The sequence below is a fragment of the Procambarus clarkii genome, chromosome 19 (assembly GCF_040958095.1).
Source record: "Procambarus clarkii isolate CNS0578487 chromosome 19, FALCON_Pclarkii_2.0, whole genome shotgun sequence".
In the NCBI taxonomy this organism is placed as follows: domain Eukaryota; kingdom Metazoa; phylum Arthropoda; class Malacostraca; order Decapoda; family Cambaridae; genus Procambarus; species Procambarus clarkii.
The window spans coordinates 36536707-36558575 of NC_091168.1; the positions used below are offsets into that span (position 1 = coordinate 36536707).

Genomic DNA, 21869 nt, shown 5'->3' on the forward strand with positions numbered 1-21869 from the left:
ATGTGAAAAGGGTTCAGATTATTGGCTCAAACCTTTCATAAGAGATTCATATTGGTATATGAATGGATTATGAATGACTCATGTTAGGAGTGTAAAGTTGCCACAACATCTCAAATTAGTGTTAGATACATATGTCTTGGTTATAAGTTTTGGAAACCTATTTAAGTCCACACACAATATCGTATCTGATACGATAAAACAAACGTTTCCAATACTTTCAAATACTTTCCAGATATGTTGTGGCAACCTAAAATTGTTTGCTGGGAAGGGGGTGCTGGAGTCAAAGCAAGTCACACTTGAGGACTTGTAGATGTGAGGAGAAAAAGTAAAAAGCATCTGATGGATCTATATGCCACTAAGAATGTAGGACCAGATCTCACTGTGAATACTATGAGAAAGAACAGCATAAGGGGCCTCTTAAGACAGCATTAGGGGTCTTGTGCTGGCCCCTTATAGCGTCACATGATATATGACAAGTCATACTATGATAAACATCTAGTCACTTGAAACAGGAGAACTGCCAAACAGCTGTAAGACGGCCAATATAGATCCAATATTAAAATAACAGAAAGAGACAAGAAGCACTAAACCACAGGCCTAGGTCTCTTACTTGCATATCATGCAAGATGGTAGAGAAGATCTTAAGAGTAAAGCTAGTAGAACACCTGGTGGGAAGGGACCTACACCACCAGGGTTCCAGGGGCGGCAAATCCTGCCTCACAAACTTGATAGAGGCTTATGAAGGGGCAACTGAGATAAAAACAAAAAAAAAGGGTGTGCGGATTATATATTTTTAGACTGTCAGAAAGCCATCGACATGGTACCTCACAGGAGAGATTGGTGCACACAATGGAGAAACAACTGGCAGGAGCGGCAAGGAAGGTTCTCTAGAGGATAAAGGAGTACCACTGCAACAGGAAACAGAGAGTCACCGTGCGAGGAGAGACCTCAGAGTGGCGGGACGTTACCTCTGGCGTACCACAAGGGTCACTTTTGGATCCGATCCCTTTTCTAATGTATGTGAAGGACCTACCAGGAAGGATGGAGTCCTTACCCACGGCTGAGTGGACAGTGCTTCGGATTCGTAGTCCTGTGGTTCCGGGTTCTATCCCCGGTGGAGGCGGAGACAAATGGGCAAAAAGTCTCTTTTATTCTGATGCCCCTGTTACCTAGCAGTAAATAGCTACCTGGGAGTTAGACAGCTGCTACGGGCTGCTTCCTAGGGGACGTGTAACAAAAAGGAGGCCTGGTCGAGGACCGGGCCGCGGGGACGGTAAGCCCCGAAATCATCTCACGATAACCTCAAGATGGTAAAGAATAATAACTCTCAGTTAGCTATCTGTGCATGAACACTTTGAGTAATAAAGATCAATACATAATAGCGATGAAAATATCATATCAAAGAACTATCAAAGAATATATCCACAGGAGTCCTGATGAAGGTTCGAACCATAGCTAGAACGCCTTTTATTATATTGTGTTAAATCCGGTCATTGTACTGTGTCTTGAAGGCATTTCCAAGGGCGCTTGTAAAGAGTTATAGAGAGAGAGAGAGAGAGAGAGAGAGAGGAGAGAAGGAGAGAAGGAGAGAAGGAGAGAAGGAGAGAAGGAGAGAAGGAGAGAAGGAGAGAAGGAGAGAGAGAGAGAGAGAGAGAGAGAGAGAGAGAGAGAGAGAGAGAGAGAGAGAGAGAGAGAGAGAGAGAGAGAGAGAGAGAGAGAGAGAGAAAGAATGCAGCACTGGGTATAGAGACTGGGGGTGTGTGTCCTTGATAAGAAAGATAACACATAGCGCCTTCTCCTAAAACAATCGCTGTGTCCTCCCTCACTCTCCCCCTTCACTCACTCACTCACTCACTCACCACTTCACCGTGACTAGCATCACCGTCAATCGTTACCCACTAGTATATATCTCTCTGCTTCCCCTAGTATATTCTGTTGCCTCTAGAGTTAACTGAGTTACTAATATGTTCTAGTGTCGCCTGAGTGTCTGCTAGCCAGCATCTCGCTCCCACTAGCTTCTGTTAAAGCAATATCCTCGTTGTTGCTGATATCTTAAGTCTCCGGCAAGATGACAGGTAAGAAACTAGTTATTCTTAGTACTTGTGTTACACACAAACACACATACAAGCACACATGCCTACACCTACACATACAAGCACACATGCCTACACCTACACATACAAGCACACATGCCTACACCTACACATACAAGCACACATGCCTACACCTACACATACAAGCACACATGCCTACACCTACACATACAAGCACACATGCCTACACCTACACATACAAGCACACATGCCTACACCTACACATACAAGCACACATGCCTACACCTACACATACAAGCACACATGCCTACACCTACACATACAAGCACACATGCCTACACCTACACATACAAGCACACATGCCTACACCTACACATACAAGCACACATGCCTACACCTACACATACAAGCACACATGCCTACACCTACACATACAAGCACACATGCCTACACCTACACATACAAGCACACATGCCTACACCTACACATACAAGCACACATGCCTACACCTACACATACAAGCACACATGCCTACACCTACACATACAAGCACACATGCCTACACCTACACATACAAGCACACATGCCTACACCTACACATAAGCACATATTTTACCTACACTTTCTCATAAACACATGCACGCGGACTTGCCTACACACACATACATAACAACAGAGACATACACCTGGAGAACAACGTCCGTAGAACATGTTCAACAGACCAACATTATGTAGTCTTCATACAAAAAATGAACAAAGGAGCATTAAGAGTAGTAGTAGACATCCATCAGTCTCAGGAGACTATGCAGTTGCGCTCTGATTGTCGAGGCTAGAGTAGCCTCTCCAGGGCGTAAAACCTGGGTAGGTTGATACGGAGAAGCTGTTACCCATGCAGCAGGTCCCCCCCTCTCCGCGATGCTGGAAGTTTCCAATGGAAAGGGCAAACGCCAATACGATTGGTTCCATATGCAGGCGATGAGTCACAATAACGTGGCTGAAGTATGTTGACCAGACCACACACTAGAAGTTGAAGGGACGACGACGTTTCGGTCCGTCCTGGACCATTCTCAAGTCGATTGTGATGAGGAGGTAAAGACAGGCAATAAATAGGCAAGAGAGAGCTGAGGAGGAAAGTAAGGTGTAGGGGATAGTAGTAATAATGAGAACTGAAGAAGGCCTATTGGCCCATACGAAGCAGCTCCTATTACAACCAACGAAAGAGAAGGAGATAGTAATAGGAATAAGAAGAGGATAGCAAGGGAGCGTAGGAGAAGACAATGAACAGAAAAAGGGGAGAAGAGAGAAAGAAAAGGAAAGATAAAGAAAGATAAATGGAAGGGGTAAGCTTATGTTAAGTCACGTTTGTTAGAAAGATTTGAGCATTTGAGTATATACTGTGAAAGGGAAGAGTCCACAGCAACAAAGCCAGGACTCAAGTTCATGTTGGATACATTGTGTATTAGAGCCGACTCTACAAGACGGCGTCTGTGTAGAGTAGAGGCAGGAAAGATTATTTTGGAGGAAGACCAATCAATGGGATGATTAGAATCCCTCACATGGCAGAAGAGAGCATTCTTAGTGTCTGCAGACTTAACACTTCTCTTGTGTTCTTTAAGTCTGTCATTCAGTGTACGGCCAGTTTCGCCAAAGTATTGGAGAGGACAAGATGAACAGGAAATAGAGTAGACACCAGCAGCATTAGCAGCAGGAGGAGCAGTGTGAACCAGATTGCTACGAAGTGTGTTAGTTTGTCGAAAGGCGAGTTTAATGTCAAGAGGACGAAAGGTATTGGTAAAAGTTTTGAGTTCAGATATGAAGGGAAGGCATAGTACAGTGCTACTAGTGTTGGAAGCAGGTTTAGGATGAAAGAAATTTCGTTTAGCTTGAGAGTAGACACAGTTGATGAAATGCAAAGGATAACCAAGGCGAGAGAATGATTTGTAGATAAAGGCAATTTCAGAATCAAGAAACTGAGGGTCGCTGATGCGTAGAGCGCGGAGGAAGAGAGAGACGAGGACACTTTTCTTAACAGAAGGAGGATGGTGGGAAAAGAAGTGAATGTACAAGCTACTATGCATGGGTTTACGGTAGACAGAGAAAGAGAACCCAGACACAGAGCTGTGAACATGAACATCAAGAAAAGGAAGGAGGGAATTAGATTCCCATTCAACTTTGTAATGGATAGAAGGAGCCAGATTGTTAAGAGAGGCGAGGAAAGGCTGGAAAAGATTAAGGTCATGAGGCCATAAAGCAAAAATGTCATCAACATAGCGAAGCCAGAGAGAGGGACGAGTATCAATAGAAGGAAGAAGAACAGTTTCGAAGTATTCCATGTAGAAATTAGCAAGAACAGGGGAGAGAGGGGAACCCATAGCGACACCGAATGTTTGAGTGTAATATTTATCGTTGAAAGAGAAAGAGTTAGAGTCAACACAGATTCTAATGAGATCGAGGAAAACGTCAGTGGGAAGCGGGAGAGGAAGGAGGCCCTCAGACGCCTTCTGTCTTAGGAAAGCGAGAACGTCATCGAGTGGAACATTAGTGAACAGAGAGTCGACATCAAGACTAAGCATCTTACAAAAGGGCTGCAGGTGCAGTCTTTCTATGAAGTCCTGAGAGTGACGAAGGTGGGCAGGGGAAAAAGTGCCAAGGTAAGGTGTCAGGGTTTTAGCGAGCCAGGAGGCAAGAGGATAGCTGACAGAGACCCGTGAAGAAATGATAGGACGAAGAGGGACACCAGGTTTATGAGTCTTAGGAAGACCATAGAAATAAGGAAGAGAAGGGCAGTTGACACGGAAACGTTTAATGAGATCAAAGTCAGGAGGACAAAGACTAGAGAACTGTCTTAGTGTGCGGTTAAAGGAAGTTTTGAGGCGATCCAAAGGGTTAGAAGTCAGAGGAGCATAAGTGCGAGAGTCAGAGAGCAAGACATCTGCTTTTCGGAGGTAGTCCTCACGGTCAAGGACAACCACCGAATTGCCTTTGTCGGAAGGAAGGATAAGAATAGAGTTGTTAGATTTCAGGGAGGCAAGGGCAAGCTGGAAGCGACGAGGAAGGTGGTGATTTTTAGAAAACAAGCTGTCATGAACGGGGATAAGGGCCCCTCTAAAGGCAGACAGGTCCGAAAGAGTACTAGAGTTAGAATTGACAAACCTGTCAAAGGAACTAATGAGATCAATGCCACAGCGTGGGCCAAGGGAAGTAGCAAAAGACAGACCAAGACCAAGAAGTTCTTGCTGGTGCTTAGAAAGAGAGTAGGACGAAAGGTTGGTAACACAGTCAGAGAGAGAGTATTTGGCCCAAGGACTGTTGGAGATCAGGCGTTGAAGTTTGTTGTGTAGTGTGGAGGAGTGGTGGGAAGAGGAGACGTGAGCAGTGTTAAATGCAATGGGAAAAATGATATTGCATAGATCACTGGGAAGAGAAGAAGACAGAAAGCGTTGCTGTTGACGAACAGCAAGAAAAGCCTCGTCAACTTGCAAGGAGGTGGCATGAATAAGTTCTTGAAGAAGAAGGCGGGCATGTTCAGGGAAAGGAGATCCCAAAGTGTTGAACTGGAGAAAGTGAGATAAAGAAAGAGGGAGAACTTGCTCAGCAAGACAGTCTTTAAGAAACCTGAGCTGGTTCTTCCAACGCTTGGCGGCAAGGGAAGATTCAAAGGCGCGAAAAGGCCGTTTAAAGGAAGGTAGAGCATCGAAGAAATTAAACAGAGTAAGATGCGTACGTGTGGTATCCACATGCCCGCCTTCTTCTTCAAGAACTTATTCATGCCACCTCCTTGCAAGTTGACGAGGCTTTTCTTGCTGTTCGTCAACAGCAACGCTTTCTGTTAAGTTTGAACTAACTAATTTGAACTGCACAACAGGTAGAGCAGTGGCAGTTTTTGCTAGTGAGTCTGCCATTTCATTCTACTTTTTAGGAAAGACGTGGGTAAATACAGGTTTGGAAACATGGTTGTTGATTTGGGGGACACCTCACCGGGTAGCTTAGTACAACAAGTATCACTTGATTGTTTCAAGCGTAGGTTAGAAATATATATGACTGAGTTTGTGGTGGCTTTAAATAGAAGCTGCCTCGTATGGGCCAATAGGACTTCTGCAGTTTCCTTAATTCTTATTTTCTTCTCTAGACTCTATTTTCACCTACGACCCGGACACCTGGAGAGTCACTCAGGAGATGAAAGACGCCTACGACACAAATGGTTACATCCTTGTCAGGTGGGTTCCTGTCAATGTGATATATTAAAGCTGCTCCTCCAGTTAGCATAGCTAATTTAGACCTAGGACAGGTTTGGTTGGAGTTATTGCTCTTCTATTTCAGGTGTGATGCTGTAGTACAAATAGTACAAAATAGACCAAATAGTACAAGATGTGAACTTGTGAGGATGCTACAGTCCATCCACAGGGGATAGGGGCATCACAGGTCCATCCACAGGGGATGGGGGCATCACAGACCCATCCACAGGGGATGGGGGCATCACAGGGCCATCCACAGGGGATGGGGGCATCGCAGGTCCATCCACAGGGGATGGGGGCATCACAGGTCCATCCACAGGGGATGGGGGCATCACAGGTCCATCCACAGGGGATGGGGGCATCACAGGTCCATCCATGAGGGGGCGGGGCATCACAGGTCCATCCACAGGGGATGGGGGGCATCACAGGTCCATCCACAGGGGATGGGGGCATCACAGGTCCATCCACAGGGGATGGGGGCATCACAGGTCCATCCACAGGGGATGGGGGCATCACAGGTCCATCCACAGGGGATGGGGGCATCACAGGTCCATCCCCAGGGGATGGGGGGCATCACAGGTCCATCCACAGGGGATGGGGCATCACAGGTCCATCCACAGGGGATGGGGGGCATCACAGGCCCATCCACAGGGGATGGGGGCATCACAGGTCCATCCACAGGGGATGGGGGCGTCACAGGTCCATCCACAGGTGATAGGGGCCTCACAGGTCCATCCACAGGGGATGGGGGCATCACAGGTTCATCCACAGGGGATGGTGGGCATCACAGGGCCATCCACAAGGGGATGGGGGCATCACAGGGCCATCCACAGAGGATGAAGGGGCATCACAGGTCCATCCACAGGGGATGGTGGGCATCACAGGTCCATCCACAGGGGATGGGGGCATCACAGGTCCATCCACAGGGGATGGGGGCATCACAGGTCCATCCACAGGGGATGGGGGCATCACAGGTCCATCCACAGGGGATGGGGGCATCACAGGTCCATCCATAGGGGATGGGGGCATCACAGGTCCATCCACAGGGGATGGGGGCGTCACAGGTCCATCCACAGGGGATAGGGGCCTCACAGGTCCATCCACAGGGGATGGGGGCATCACAGGTCCATCCACAGGGGATGAGGGGCATCACAGGTCCATCCACAGGGGATGGTGGGCATCACAGGGCCATCCACAAGGGGATGGGGGCATCACAGGGCCATCCACAGGGGATGGTGGGCATCACTGGTCCATCCACAGTGGATGGAGGGCATCACAGGTCCATCCACAGGGGATGGGGGCGTCACAGGTCCATCCACAGGGGATAGGGGCCTCACAGGTCCATCCACAGGGGATGGGGGCATCACAGGTCCATCCACAGGGGATGGGGGGCATCACAGGTCCATCCACAGGGGATGGTGGACATCGCAGGGCCATCCACAAGGGGATGGGGGCATCACAGGGCCATCCACAGGGGATGGTGGGCATCACTGGTCCATCCACAGTGGATGGAGGGCATCACAGGTCCATCCACAGTGGATGGGGGGCATCACAGATCCATCCACAGGGGATGGGGGCATCACAGGGCCATCCACAGGGGATGGGGGCATCACAGGGCCATCCACAGGGGATGGGGGCATCACAGGGCCATCCACAGGGGATGGAGGGCATCACAGGGCCATCCACAAGGTAATGGGGGCTTCACAGGGCCATCCACAGGGGATGGGGGGCATCACAGGGCCATCCACAGGGGATGGGGGCATCACAGGGCCATCCACAGGGGATGGGGGCATCACAGGGCCATCCACAAGGAGATGGGGGCATCACAGGGCCATCCACAGGGGATGGGGGCATCACAGGTCCATCCATAGGGGATGGGGGCATCACAGGTCCATCCACAGGGGATGGGGGCATCACAGGTCTTACCACAGGGGATGGGGGCATCACAGGTCCATCCACAGGGGATGGGGGCATCACAGGTCTTACCACAGGGGATGGGGGCATCACAGGTCCATCCACAGGGGATGGGGGCATCACAGGTCCATCCACAAGGGATGGGGGCATCACAGGTCCATCCATAGGGGATGGGGGCATCACAGGTCCATCCACAGGGGATGGGGGGCATCACAGGTCCATCCACAGGGGATGGGGGTATCACAGGTCCATCCACAGGGGATGTGGGCATCACAGGTCCATCCACAGGGGATGGGGGGCATCACAGGTCCATCCGCAGGGGATGGGGGCATCACAGGTCCATCCACAGGGGATGGGGGCATCACAGGTCCATCCACAGGGGATGGGGCATCACAGGTCCATCCACAGGGGATGGGGCATCACAGGTCCATCCACAGGGGATGGGGCATCACAGGTCCATCCACAGGGGATGGGGCATCACAGGTCCATCCACAGGGGATGGGGCATCACAGATCCATCCACAGGGGATGGGGCATCACAGGGCCGTCCACAGGGGATGGGGGGCATCACAGATCCATCCACAGGGGATGGGGGCATCACAGGTCCATCCACAGGGGATAGGGGGCATCACAGGTCCATCCACAGGGGATAGGGGGCATCACAGGTCCATCCACAGGGGATAGGGGCATCACAGGCCCATCCACAGGGGATGGGGGCATCACAGGCCCATCCACAGGGGATGGGGGGCATCACAGACCCATCCACAGGGGATGGGGGCATCACAGGCCCATCCACAGGGGATGGGGGCATCACAGACCCATCCACAGGGGATGGGGGGCATCACAGACCCATCCACAGGGGATGGGGGGATCACAGTACACACAAAACACTCTGATAAAACTAGTTTTCTGATTGTCAAAGCAATATACATCGCTAGTTTAGGCTGTATGTAGGCTGTATTAGGGGTCGGTTTGGTTAGGGTTGTTTGGCCTCTATTGGAGTAGGTTATGATGTGCTAAGTTCGATTGGTTAGGTTAGGTTAGGATAGGTTAGGTTAGGTTAGGTTGGTTTAAGTTTGATTAGGTTAGATTAGGTTGGGTAAACCTTGAGATAAAGTTTCAAAATCAAATTATAAAACTAATTTGAGTAAAATATGACAATTATCTACCTGTAGTAGGCAAAGGAACATTAATTTTAGAGGATGAGTCAGTCGAATCATCGTTATTCATGTGAACCATGCCTGACCAGTCGGCCAGAGTGGGGAGTGCGGTTCTCATTTGGGATTTCCCAACGTAGGAACATGTTGAACCGGGATGAGGTGGAGAAGGTGCGGGGGGCGCTGGAGAACCCCCGGGGCGTCCAGCAGCACGCCTACACCTTCCACGACGGCAAGAACCGCAGGAATGTGATGACGCTGTGGAACCACCCGGGTGATGACGTCACGGGCATGCTGGCCAGGTCTCGTAGAGTTGCTGACACCGCGGAGGAGGTCTGTCTGTCTGTCTGTCTGTGTGTCTGTCTGTCTGTCTGTCTGTCTGTCTGTCTGTCTGTCTGTCTGTCTGTCTGTCTGGCTGTCTGTCTGTCTGTCTGTCTGTCTGTCTGTCTGTCTGGCTGTCTGTCTGTCTGTCTGTCTGTCTGTTTCTCTCTCTCTCTCTCTCTCTCTCTCTCTCTCTCTCTCTCTCTCTCTCTCTCTCTCTCTCTCTCTCTCTCTCTCTCTCTCTCTCTCTCTCTCTCTCTCTCTCTCTCCCTGCAACCTTATAAAATAATAATGTACTAGTGGATGTTATTAGGCAATAACTTTACTTTTATTTCTCTCTACATAGTTTCATATTCATTTTATATTGCCTCTTTTTTTAATTAAAATTTATTTAATAAAAACAGTGCCCTTTTGAGCGCCCATTTCAATGCCCATTTTAATGCTCATTTCAGTGCCCATTTTAGTGTATATTTCGATGCAAATTTCTGTTCCCATTTCAGTGGTAACTGAGTCACGTTAGATGCTTATAGGAACGTTATCCCATGACATCACTTACCCTATTTCATCTCAATAGCATTTTCATGCTTGTGACGAACTTTTATCTCCCTACGACGACACAAAGCTTATCTATCCCATGACTTAGGTCATCTTATATTTTTCATATGATACAACGAAGCCTATCTCATCCCATGACAGCAAAAGGCTTATTTCTCTCCCTATGACAATAATAAGCTTCCCTCTCTCCCCATGACACCACTAAGCTGGCCCCTCTCCCCATGACACCACTAAGCTGGCCTCTCTCCCCATGACACCACTAAGCTGGCCTCTCTCCCCATGACACCACTAAGCTGGCCACTCTCCCCATGACACCATTAAGCTTGACTCTCTCCCCATGACACCACTAAGCTGGCCTCTCCCCGTGACACCACTAAGCTTGTCTCTCTCCCCATGACACCACTAAGCTTGTCTCTCTCCCCATGACACCACTAACCTGGCCTCTCTCCCCATGACACCACTAACCTGGCCTCTCTCCCCATGACACCACTAAGCTGGCCACTCTCCCCATGACACCACTAAGCTGGCCACTCTCCCCATGACACCATTAAGCTTGACTCTCTCCCCATGACACCACTAAGCTGGCCTCTCCCCATGACACCACTAAGCTGGCCACTCTCCCCATGACACCATTAAGCTTGTCTCTCTCCCCATGACACCACTAACCTGGCCTCTCTCCCCATGACACCACTAAGCTTGTTACTCTCCCTATGACACCACTAAGCTGGCCTCTCTCCCCATGACACCACTAAGCTTGTCTCTCTCCCCATGACACCACTAAGCTGGCCTCTCCCCATGACACCACTAAGCTGGCCTCTCCCCATGACACCACTAAGCTTGTCTCTCTCCCCATGACACCACTAACCTGGCCTCTCTCCCCATGACACCACTAACCTGGCCTCTCTCCCCATGACACCACTAAGCTGGCCTCTCTCCCCATGACACCACTAAGCTGGCCTCTCTCCCCATGACACCACTAAGCTGGCCCCTCTCTCCCCATGACACCACTAAGCTGGCCTCTCTCCCCATGACACCACTAAGCTGGCCTCTCTCTCCCCATGACACCATTAAGCTGGCCTCTCTCCCCATGACACCACTAAGCTGGCCTCTCTCCCCATGACACCACTATGCTTCACTCTCTCCCCATGACACCACTAAGCTGGCCTCTCTCCCCATGACACCACTAAGCTGGCCTCTCTCCCCTTGACACCACTAAGCTGGCCACTCTCCCCATGACACCACTAAGCTGGCCTCTCTCCCCATGACACCACTAAGCTGGCCTCTCTCCCCATGACATCACTAAGCTGGCCTCTCTCCCCATGACACCACTAAGCTGGCCTCTCTCCCCATGACACCACTAAGCTGGCTTCTTTCCCCATGACACCACTAACCTGGCCTCTCTCCCCATGACACCACTAAGCTGGCCCCTCTCTCCCCATGACACCACTAAGCTGGCCTCTCTCCCCATGACACCACTAAGCTGGCCTCTCTCTCCCCATGACCCCACTAAGCTGGCCTCTCTCCCCATGACACCACTAACCTGGCCTCTCTCCCCTTGACACCACTAAGCTGGCCTCTCTCCCCATGACACCACTAAGCTGGCCTCTCTCCCCATGACACCACTAAGCTGGCCACTTTCCCCATGACACCACTAAGCTGGCCTCTCTCCCCATGACACCACTAAGCTGGCCTCTCTCTCCCCATGACACCACTAAGCTGGCCTCTCTCCCCATGACACCACTAAGCTGGCCTCTCTCTCCCCATGACACCACTAAGCTGGCCTCTCTCCCCATGACACCACTAAGCTGGCCTCTCTCCCCATGACACCACTAAGCTGGCCTCTCTCCCCATGACACCACTAACCTGGCCTCTCTCCCCTTGACACCACTAAGCTGGCCTCTCTCCCCATGACACCACTAAGCTGGCCTCTCTCCCCATGACACCACTAAGCTGGCCTCTCTCCCCATGACACCACTAAGCTGGCCTCTCTCCCCATGACACCACTAAGCTTCACTCTCTCCCCATGACACCACTAAGCTGGCCTCTCTCCCCTTGACACCACTAAGCTGGCCACTCTCCCCATGACACCACTAAGCTGGCCTCTGTCCCCATGACACCACTTAGCTGGCCACTCTCCCCATGACACCACTAAGCTGACCTCTCTCCCCATGACAACACTAAGCTGGCCTCTCTCCCCTTGACACCACTAAGCTGGCCTCTCTCCCCTTGACACCACTAAGCTGGCCACTCTCCCCATGACACCACTAAGCTGGCCTCTCTCCCCATGACACCACTAAGCTGACCTCTCTCCCCATGACACCACTAAGCTGGCCTCTCTCCCCATGACACCACTAAGCTGGCCTCTCTCCCCTTGACACCACTAAGCTGGCCACTCTCCCCATGACACCACTAAGCTGGCCTCTCTCCCCATGACACCACTAAGCTGGCCTCTCTCCCCATGACACCACTAAGCTGGCCTCTCTCCCCTTGACACCACTAAGCTGGCCACTCTCCCCATGACACCACTATGCTTCACTCTCTCCCCATGACACCACTAAGCTGGCCTCTCTCCCCATGACAACACTAAGTTGACCTCTCTCCCCATGACACCACTAAGCTGGCCTCTCTCCCCATGACACCACAAAGCTGGCCTCTCTCCCCTTGACACCACTAAGCTGGCCACTCTCCCCATGACACCACTATGCTTCACTCTCTCCCCATGACACCACTAAGCTGGCCTCTCTCCCCATGACACCACTAAGCTGACCTCTCTCCCCATGACACCACTAAGCTGGCCACTCTCCCCATGACACCACTAAGCTGACCTCTCTCCCCATGACACCACTAAGCTGACCTCTCTCCCCATGACACCACTAAGCTGGCCACTCTCCCCATGACAGCTGCTGGGGGGGGAGGTGTACCACTACCACACTAAGCTTATCATGAAGGAGGCCAAGACTGGCGGCACTTTCCTCTGGCACCAAGATTATGGGTGAGTGTCTGAGTGTTTCCTCTCACCCATTACCACTCACCCATTACCTCTCACCCATTACCACTCACCCGTTACCTCTCACCCATTACCTCTCACCCATTACCACTCACCCGTTACCACTCATCCGTTACCTCTCACCCATTACCACTCACCCGTTACCACTCACCCGTTACCTCTCACCCATTACCACTCACCCATTACCACTCACCCGTTACCACTGACCCATTACCTCTCACCCATTACCACTCACCCATTACCACTCACCCGTTACCACTCACCCATTACCTCTCACCCATTACCACTCACCCATTACCACTCACCCGTTACCACTCACCCATTACCTCTCACCCATTATCACTCACCCATTACCACTCACCCGTTACCACTCACCCATTACCTCTCACCCATTACCACTCACCCATTACCACTCACCCATTACCTCTCACCCATTACCACTCACCCATTACCACTCACCCATTACCACTCACCCATTACCACTCACCCATTACCTCTCACCCATTACCTCTCACCTATCACCTCTCACCCATTACCTCTCAGCTATCACCTCTCACCCATTACCACTCACCCATTACCCCTCACCCATTTCTACTAACGAGCTCGGAAGTCCTACGAAGTCATCTTAAACTCAATGGTGTTATCATAGACGACTTCGTCCAGATATCATATATCATCACAGACATCAAAGCTTCGTAGCTTCTAAACTACTTAGTAAATACCGACTAAGCTGCCATGACTGAGATAAGGGGCTCTTATCTTTAGTATATGGTATATGCTCTGTGGTATACATACCACACTTATTAATGTATACCAATCAAACTAAAACAAAAAACTTTGTTCATAAGCGTTTTTATCTTTGCAAATGAGATGGTTTACATATAATTACTGTTCATTAAAGCCACGATATGTAAACTTTATCATTGTATAGTATGCAGTTTACATTCTGATGCTTCATTCTGCGCAAGTCGTACATCAAAGATTTCAGAGGTTATGAACCTCGCGAATATTTTAATAATCACTAACAACAACATTTCTGGCTGGGTATGTAAATTGGATCTGGTCATATCAAAGAGAGAGAGAGAGAGAGAATTTTTTTTAATAAACCAATATTAATCTCTCTCTCTCTCTCTCTCTCCATCACATCAGGTACTGGTACATGAACGGATGTCTCTACCCTGACATGGCCTCAGTCTTCATTCCTATCGACGACACAGACCGCGGCAATGGGTGCCTACAGGTGCTGCGCGGGTCCCACAAGTTGGGACGGGTCCAGCACCTTAATATCGGGGACCAGCTCGGGGCGGACCCAGAGAGGGTCCAGCAGGTGAGCTTCTCAGGTAGCTGTCAGTAGATCAGAATAAAGGGAATTCAGAAGGCCTATTGGTCCCTACGAGACAGCTAATTTTTGGTACCCGCGTTGTCACGTCTATAATGTTACCTGGTAATTTGTGCCATTGGTCAATGCTTCAGTTATCCATTGCTACTGGCTACTGACCATTGCTACTGACTACTGGCTACTGACCATTGCTACTGACTACTGGCTACTGACCATTGCTACTGACTACTGACCATTGCTACTGGCTACTGACCACTGCTACTGACTACTGGCTACTGACCATTGCTACTGACTACTGGCTACTGACCATTGCTACTGACTACTGGCTACTGACCATTGCTACTGACTACTGACCATTGCTACTGGCTACTGACCACTGCTACTGACTACTGGCTACTGACCATTGCTACTGACTACTGGCTACTGACCACTGCTACTGACTACTGGCTACTGACCATTGCTACTGACCACTGCTACTGACTACTGGCTACTGACCATTGCTACTGACTACTGACCACTGCTACTGACTACTGGCTACTGACCATTGCTACTGACTACTGACCATTGCTACTGACTACTGAACACTGCTACTGACTACTGGCTACTGACCACTGCTACTGACTACTGACTACTGACCACTGCTACTGACTACTGGCTACTGACCATTGCTACTGACTACTGGCTACTGACCATTGCTACTGACTACTGGCTACTGACCATTGCTACTGACTACTGGCTACTGACCATTGCTACTGACTACTGGCTACTGACCACTGCTACTGACTACTGGCTACTGACCATTGCTACTGACTACTGGCTACTGACCACTGCTACTGACTACTGGCTAGTGACCACTGCTACTGACTACTGGCTACTGACCATTACTACTGACTACTGGCTACTGACCACTGCTACTGACTACTGGCTAGTGACCACTGCTACTGACTACTGGCTACTGACCATTACTACTGACTACTGACCATTGCTACTGACTACTGGCTACTGACCACTGCTACTGACTACTGGCTACTGACCATTGCTACTGACTACTGGCTACTGACCACTGCTACTGACTACTGACCATTGCTACTGACTACTGGCTACTGACCATTGCTACTGACTACTGACCACTGCTACTGACTACTGGCTACTGACCACTGCTACTGACTACTGGCTACTGACCATTGCTACTGACTACTGGCTACTGACCATTGCTACTGACTACTGGCTACTGACCACTGCTACTGACTACTGGCTAGTGACCACTGCTACTGACTACTGGCTACTGACCATTACTACTGACTACTGGCTACTGACCACTGCTACTGACTACTGGCTAGTGACCACTGCTACTGACTACTGGCTACTGACCATTACTACTGACTACTGACCATTGCTACTGACTACTGGCTACTGACCACTGCTACTGACTACTGGCTACTGACCATTGCTACTGACTACTGGCTACTGACCACTGCTACTGACTACTGACCATTGCTACTGACTACTGGCTACTGACCATTGCTACTGACTACTGACCACTGCTACTGACTACTGGCTACTGACCACTGCTACTGACTACTGGCTACTGACCATTACTACTGACTACTGGCTACTGACCACTGCTACTGACTACTGGCTACTGACCATTGCTACTGACTACTGGCTACTGACCATTGCTACTGACTACTGGCTACTGACTACTGACCACTGATACTGACTACTGGCTACTGACCATTGCTACTGACTACTGGCTACTGACCACTGCTACTGACTACTGGCTACTGACCACTGCTACTGACTACTGGCTACTGACCACTGCTACTGACTACTGGCTACTGACCACTGCTACTGACTACTGGCTACTGACCACTGCTACTGACTACTGGCTACTGACCACTGCTACTGACTACTGGCTACTGACCACTGCTACTGACTACTGGCTACTGACCATTGCTACTGACTACTGGCTACTGACCATTGCTACTGACTACTGGCTACTGACCACTGCTACTGACTACTGGCTACTGACCATTGCTACTGACTACTGGCTACTGACCATTGCTACTGACTACTGGCTACTGACCATTGCTACTGACTACTGGCTACTGACCATTGCTACTGACTACTGGCTACTGACCATTGCTACTGACTACTGGCTACTGACCATTGCTACTGACGATGATAGTGACTATCTCGATCCCCCGATGGTCTAAGTGGATGGCATTGGTCCTTCCGTTTATCCTGATATCCCAGCTCCTTGTACTCATATCCCAGCTCCTTGTACTCATATCCCAGCTCCTTGTACTCATATCCCAGCTCCTTGTACTCATATCCCAGCTCCTTGTACTCATATCCCAGCTCCTTGTACTCATTTCCCAGCTCCTTTTCTCATTTCCCAGCTCCTTGTCTTCATATCCCAGCTCCTTGTCTTCATATCCCAGCTCCTGATCCTCATATCCCAGCTTCTTCTCTTCATTTCGCAGCACCTTTTCCTCATATCCCAGCTCCTGGTCCTAATATCTCGGCTCCTTGTCCTCATTTCCCAGCACCTTTTCTCATTTCCCATCTCCTTATCCTCATTTCCCAGCTCCTTATCCTCATTTCCCAGCTCCTTGTCCTGATATCCCAGCTCCTTGTTTTCATTTCCCAGCTCCTTGTCCTCATATCCCAGCTCCTTGTTTTCATATCCCAGCTCCTTGTTTTCATATCCCAGCTCCTTTACCTCATATCCATGCTCCTTATCCTAATATCTCAGCTCCTAGTCCTCATATCTGAACACAGGAAGGGTCCTCATATCCCTTCCAAGTGCTGGGATGTGGGCACAATAGGTTAAGCTTTTCTCCCCATATGTACCTTACCTTACGTGTCTCCTCGTGTGATATGCCGCACCACAGCTACATGGGGGATGGAAGACTTTCAGTCTTACTCCCGTTTTCCTTCTCTCACAGACTAGGACTCATTACCAGGGATCAGATTCACGAAGCAGTTACGCAAGCACTTACGAACGTGTATACCTTTTGCTCATTCTTTGGCGGCTTTGTTTACAATTATTAAACAGTTAATGAGCTCCGAAGCACCAGGAGGCTGTTTATAACAATAACAACAGTTGATTGGCAAGTTTTCATGGTTGTAAACTGTTTAATACATGTAACCAAAGCTGTCAAAGATTGAGGAAAGATGTACAGGTTCGTAAGTACTTACGTAACTGCTTCGTGAATCTGGCCCCAGGGGTACTTAGGAGGTGTTATCGTGCTTCAGACAGTGTGTGTCGGTCTCCACACAGGCGCAGAAGCAGCTGGATCACATCTACGTGGAGATGAAGGCCGGGGACATCCTGTTCTTCCACTGTAACCTGCTCCACACCTCCGATCAGAACTCGTCTGATCGGCGTCGTTGGGTCTTCATCGTCGCCTTCAACAAGCGGGCCAACAATCCCTACAAGGTGCACCACCACCCACAGTATACGCCGCTCATCAAGGTCTGTGTAATCACCTAAGTGTAGTTACGTAGGTGTAGTTACTGGGTGAGAGATACGGTTTGAAACTACTGACAGGTATTCACCTAGTTGTGTTCACCTAGTTGTGCTTGCAGGGGCTCTGCTCTTTCGGCCCACCTCTCAACTGTCAATCAACTGTTTCCAATACTACTACTTTTTTCATACCACACACACACACCAGGAAGCACCCCGTGACAGCTGACTAACTCCCAGGTACCTATTTTACTGCTAGGTAACAGGGGCATTGGGTGAATGAAACTCTGCCCAGGGTTTCTTGCCGGCGCCCGGGGACCACAGGATCACGTGTACAGCGTGCTGTCCGCTCGACCACCGGCTCCCGATGGTGTGTGTGTGTGTGTGTGTTTGTACTCACCTAGTTGTATACTCACCTAGTTGTCCTTGCGGGGGTTGAGCTCTGGCTCTTTGGTCCCACCTCTCAACTGTCAATCAACAGGTGTAAGGTTCCTGAGCCTACTGGGCGCTATCATATCTACACTTGAAGCTGTGTATGGAGTCAGCCTCCACCACATCACTGTCTAATGCATTCCATTTGTCTTCAATTCTGACTGTGAAAAAATTATTTCTCACGTCTCTATGGTTCATTTGGGAACTCAATTTCCACCTGTGTCCCCTAGTGCGTGTGCCCCTGGTGATAAATAGTCTGTCTTTGTCTACCCTATCAATTCCTCTGAGAATCTTATATGTGGTGATCATGTCCCCCTTAACTCTTCGGTCTCCGAGTGACATGAGATTTAATTCCCGTAGTCTCTCCTCGTAGCTCATACCCCTCAGTTCGGGTACTAGTCTGGTGGCAAACCTTTGAACCTTTTCCAGTTAAGTCTTACGTTTGACTAGATATGGACTCCATGCTGGAGCCGCATACTCCAGGTGTGAGATTTTTTTCTACGCCAACCTCCCTTAGCAGGTGGACTACAAGTTTAAAGGCTGCTCACGGCAGTTAAGCATGAGTCCAATAGAAAAAGGAAAAGCGGGAGCACACCGCCAGGCCTCCACCACCAGGGGTGAAAACCTGTCCACAATAGGCCGCTGGCTCCTCCTAGTTAAACAGGACGTTAAAACTAATAAAGGGTAACCGACGGGTTCTCACAATCAAATATTTATATTTGATGTGGCGCTATGAATTGAAATTCGAATTCCCAAGAACAGCCGCCTTATCAGATCACATCAACATTTAATAATATGCAGACATATGGTGGAACAATATGGTTGAAGGGTTGACATCAAAGACCGTTTTCTATAACATAACAATTTATTAATAACAAGAGACTAACTACTACATTACCGAGTTTACGTTACGTTAATGTCCATCCAGTGGCACGATAACAAACAGCTAAATAGCAACCCTTGCTGTGAGGCTGCATACTGAACTAACCTGAACACAGGTGTGCCCACTGATGACGCAATATTGCAAATCAAAGAAAAATATCACAGACTAAGTTACACCACAGCGAATGGTTACGTTATTGTACATCAAGTGGCATTTGCAACACAGCTATTCAACAGCCCCTCGAGAAGTGACAGCAGGCTCCATCTTGCTGACACTTCGGGCTGACAACATGAACTAACTGAACAAATGAAGGATATCCACTGAAGACACAAGCATGCAATCAATAGTGTCTCGGTTTCCCTGACAGCTACTATAATCACAAGCTTAGGGGTCCTCCCGCCCCCCAGGAGAGACCCACGTAACTAGGCGGGTACTCCAACAGTGACCCCCCCCCCCCCCCATCACAACCCAGTGTGAACACTCTTTGCAACTCCCTACAAGAAGTTGCCCTGTTGTAAACAGTAACAAAGACAGGCAAGGCGGGATTCTGGGACACAGCTCCACAAATCCCTAGATGACTCTACTCTCGTCACCAGACGACAACCAAAAGAAATTGCCTTAAGTGATTAATTACGTTAATTGACTGATCGCAGCAGTCAGCAACAAAGTACTACGGTAATCACAAACAATTGTCTCCCACTAGACATCAACATGATGATACTCTACGTTAATCCTTAACACTTGTCTCTCTTGTTAACAATAACTCAAACTTATATTACATCACACTTGACTCCTTGCAAGTATTCAGTGAGTATTCCTCAATAAAGGTCAAACGGACCACTAATTACATCCCCATTGAGTTACGTTAACTAAGCCTACCCTAACTTGGTAGCTTCTCAACAGTCTGTGTCAAAAAATTACTAGTGAGTGTTAATTACCCTAATTAGCTCCGAGTAATTAATTAACTGTCACCAGGACCGATAATTAATCATCCATAAATACGTCTCACTCCGCACTGCCTAAGCAGGTCTCATCAAACACTGTGAATTCACGGGAAAGGAGTTAATTACCCCTAATTAACAAGAGTGCCATTAATGCACTGTCCTCAGACAGGATATGATTAATACAACAATTTATGCTAGCTCCATGACCTCGCTTTACCGAGTCATCTGAGCCCTCTAGACGTTAATTACTCCACTAATAAACATGAGCCACTAATTGCTATACCCCAGAAAGGTAATTAGTCTCGAGCAAATTACGTTAACACAAATACTGACAGACTCTGACAGATCCTCTCCCACTACGTGAATTCATGATGAGAAGGCTAATTACATAATTAGCTAGAGTGGTCAATTAGTTGTCACACGGAGAATTAATTGCTCCCGAGACGTATCTCATTCTCGCTCAACACTGTTCTCTCTCATAACAGCCCTCACTCACTCCACAATAAGTGTGCACCCCTTATCCAGTTAATTCCCCAATTATTAACTCACTGAATCCTAAAGTCCTCAACACAACTTAAAGAAACAAAGTAACCCCAGTGTTACATAGGTCACACTACAATGGCATGCAACAACACAAATGCACTGCCCACATACGGTTGCGGCTACTGCAACTCGTTAATTACTGTGCCCACACAATAATGACACACGGTTGTGCAACAACAAGAGTATACCAATATTACTGCCCCCCTTATCTTGCAACCTTTGCAAAGGACTACTGTGAGCACACACTTACCTCAGCAAGGCAATCAACCAATCAACTGCCTGCTCTCATTAAGTACTGTGAATTCCCCTGAATAATCCTAGAGGTCCCGTAAACCCTCAACACAGCTCCCAGGACAATAATATCGTATAAACTGATAACAACACTGCACAAACCTGCAACATAATGATGCCGTCAGCATACCCCACATGCTAATGACATCATTTGGCAATCAGTCAGCAATCACATCTACTGACTCACCCACACAACACAGTACATAAACATGCAAATGAACACATAGAAATGGCATTCACATAATCAATGAAAATTATATCATCAGGTAAATGTAACTCTAACTACACAGACCTCAGGGTATCCACTGACATCCCTGCAACATAATGATTATAATTATTCATGCTGGTACTCCATCGCACTAATCCAGTCTGACCGATTATATAGAATAGACAACTGGATCATTTATATGGTAAATCTCTACACTGACCGGTTACATACTCGAGTCAGTCTACACACACACACACATATATATATATATATATATAACTACAGTGTGGTCGTGTACAACATCTATCTCCAGGTACCGCCCTACCAGTCACCTGGACGTGCCACTGACAGCTGTCTCTCAGCTGCTTCTCTAGCCTGGCAGGGCTATGGGACAACACAGCTTTACCGTGAATTTCCCCTAATACTGAGACACTGTTACACTGGCTATTGTACTCACGTTTTCCTCACATTTCACTCCTTTCCCAGGTCACTACCTCTCGGACTGTCAACACTTA

General features: G+C 48.8%; 1 protein-coding gene across 1 annotated transcript in view; it reads left to right on the forward strand.

Moving 5' to 3' along the window:
- The first annotated feature begins 1824 nt into the window (after nt 1–1824).
- LOC138366279 (L-proline trans-4-hydroxylase-like) overlaps nt 1825–21869 on the forward strand; it is a 30300-nt gene continuing 10255 nt past the window's right edge. Inside the window, exons 1-6 of the mRNA XM_069327295.1 lie at nt 1825–2075; nt 6184–6271; nt 9500–9692; nt 13136–13227; nt 14392–14569; nt 17868–18062. Of these exons, the coding sequence (XP_069183396.1) occupies nt 2069–2075; nt 6184–6271; nt 9500–9692; nt 13136–13227; nt 14392–14569; nt 17868–18062 (753 nt within the window). The 5' untranslated portion in view covers nt 1825–2068. The remainder of the gene's footprint in view (nt 2076–6183; nt 6272–9499; nt 9693–13135; nt 13228–14391; nt 14570–17867; nt 18063–21869) is intronic.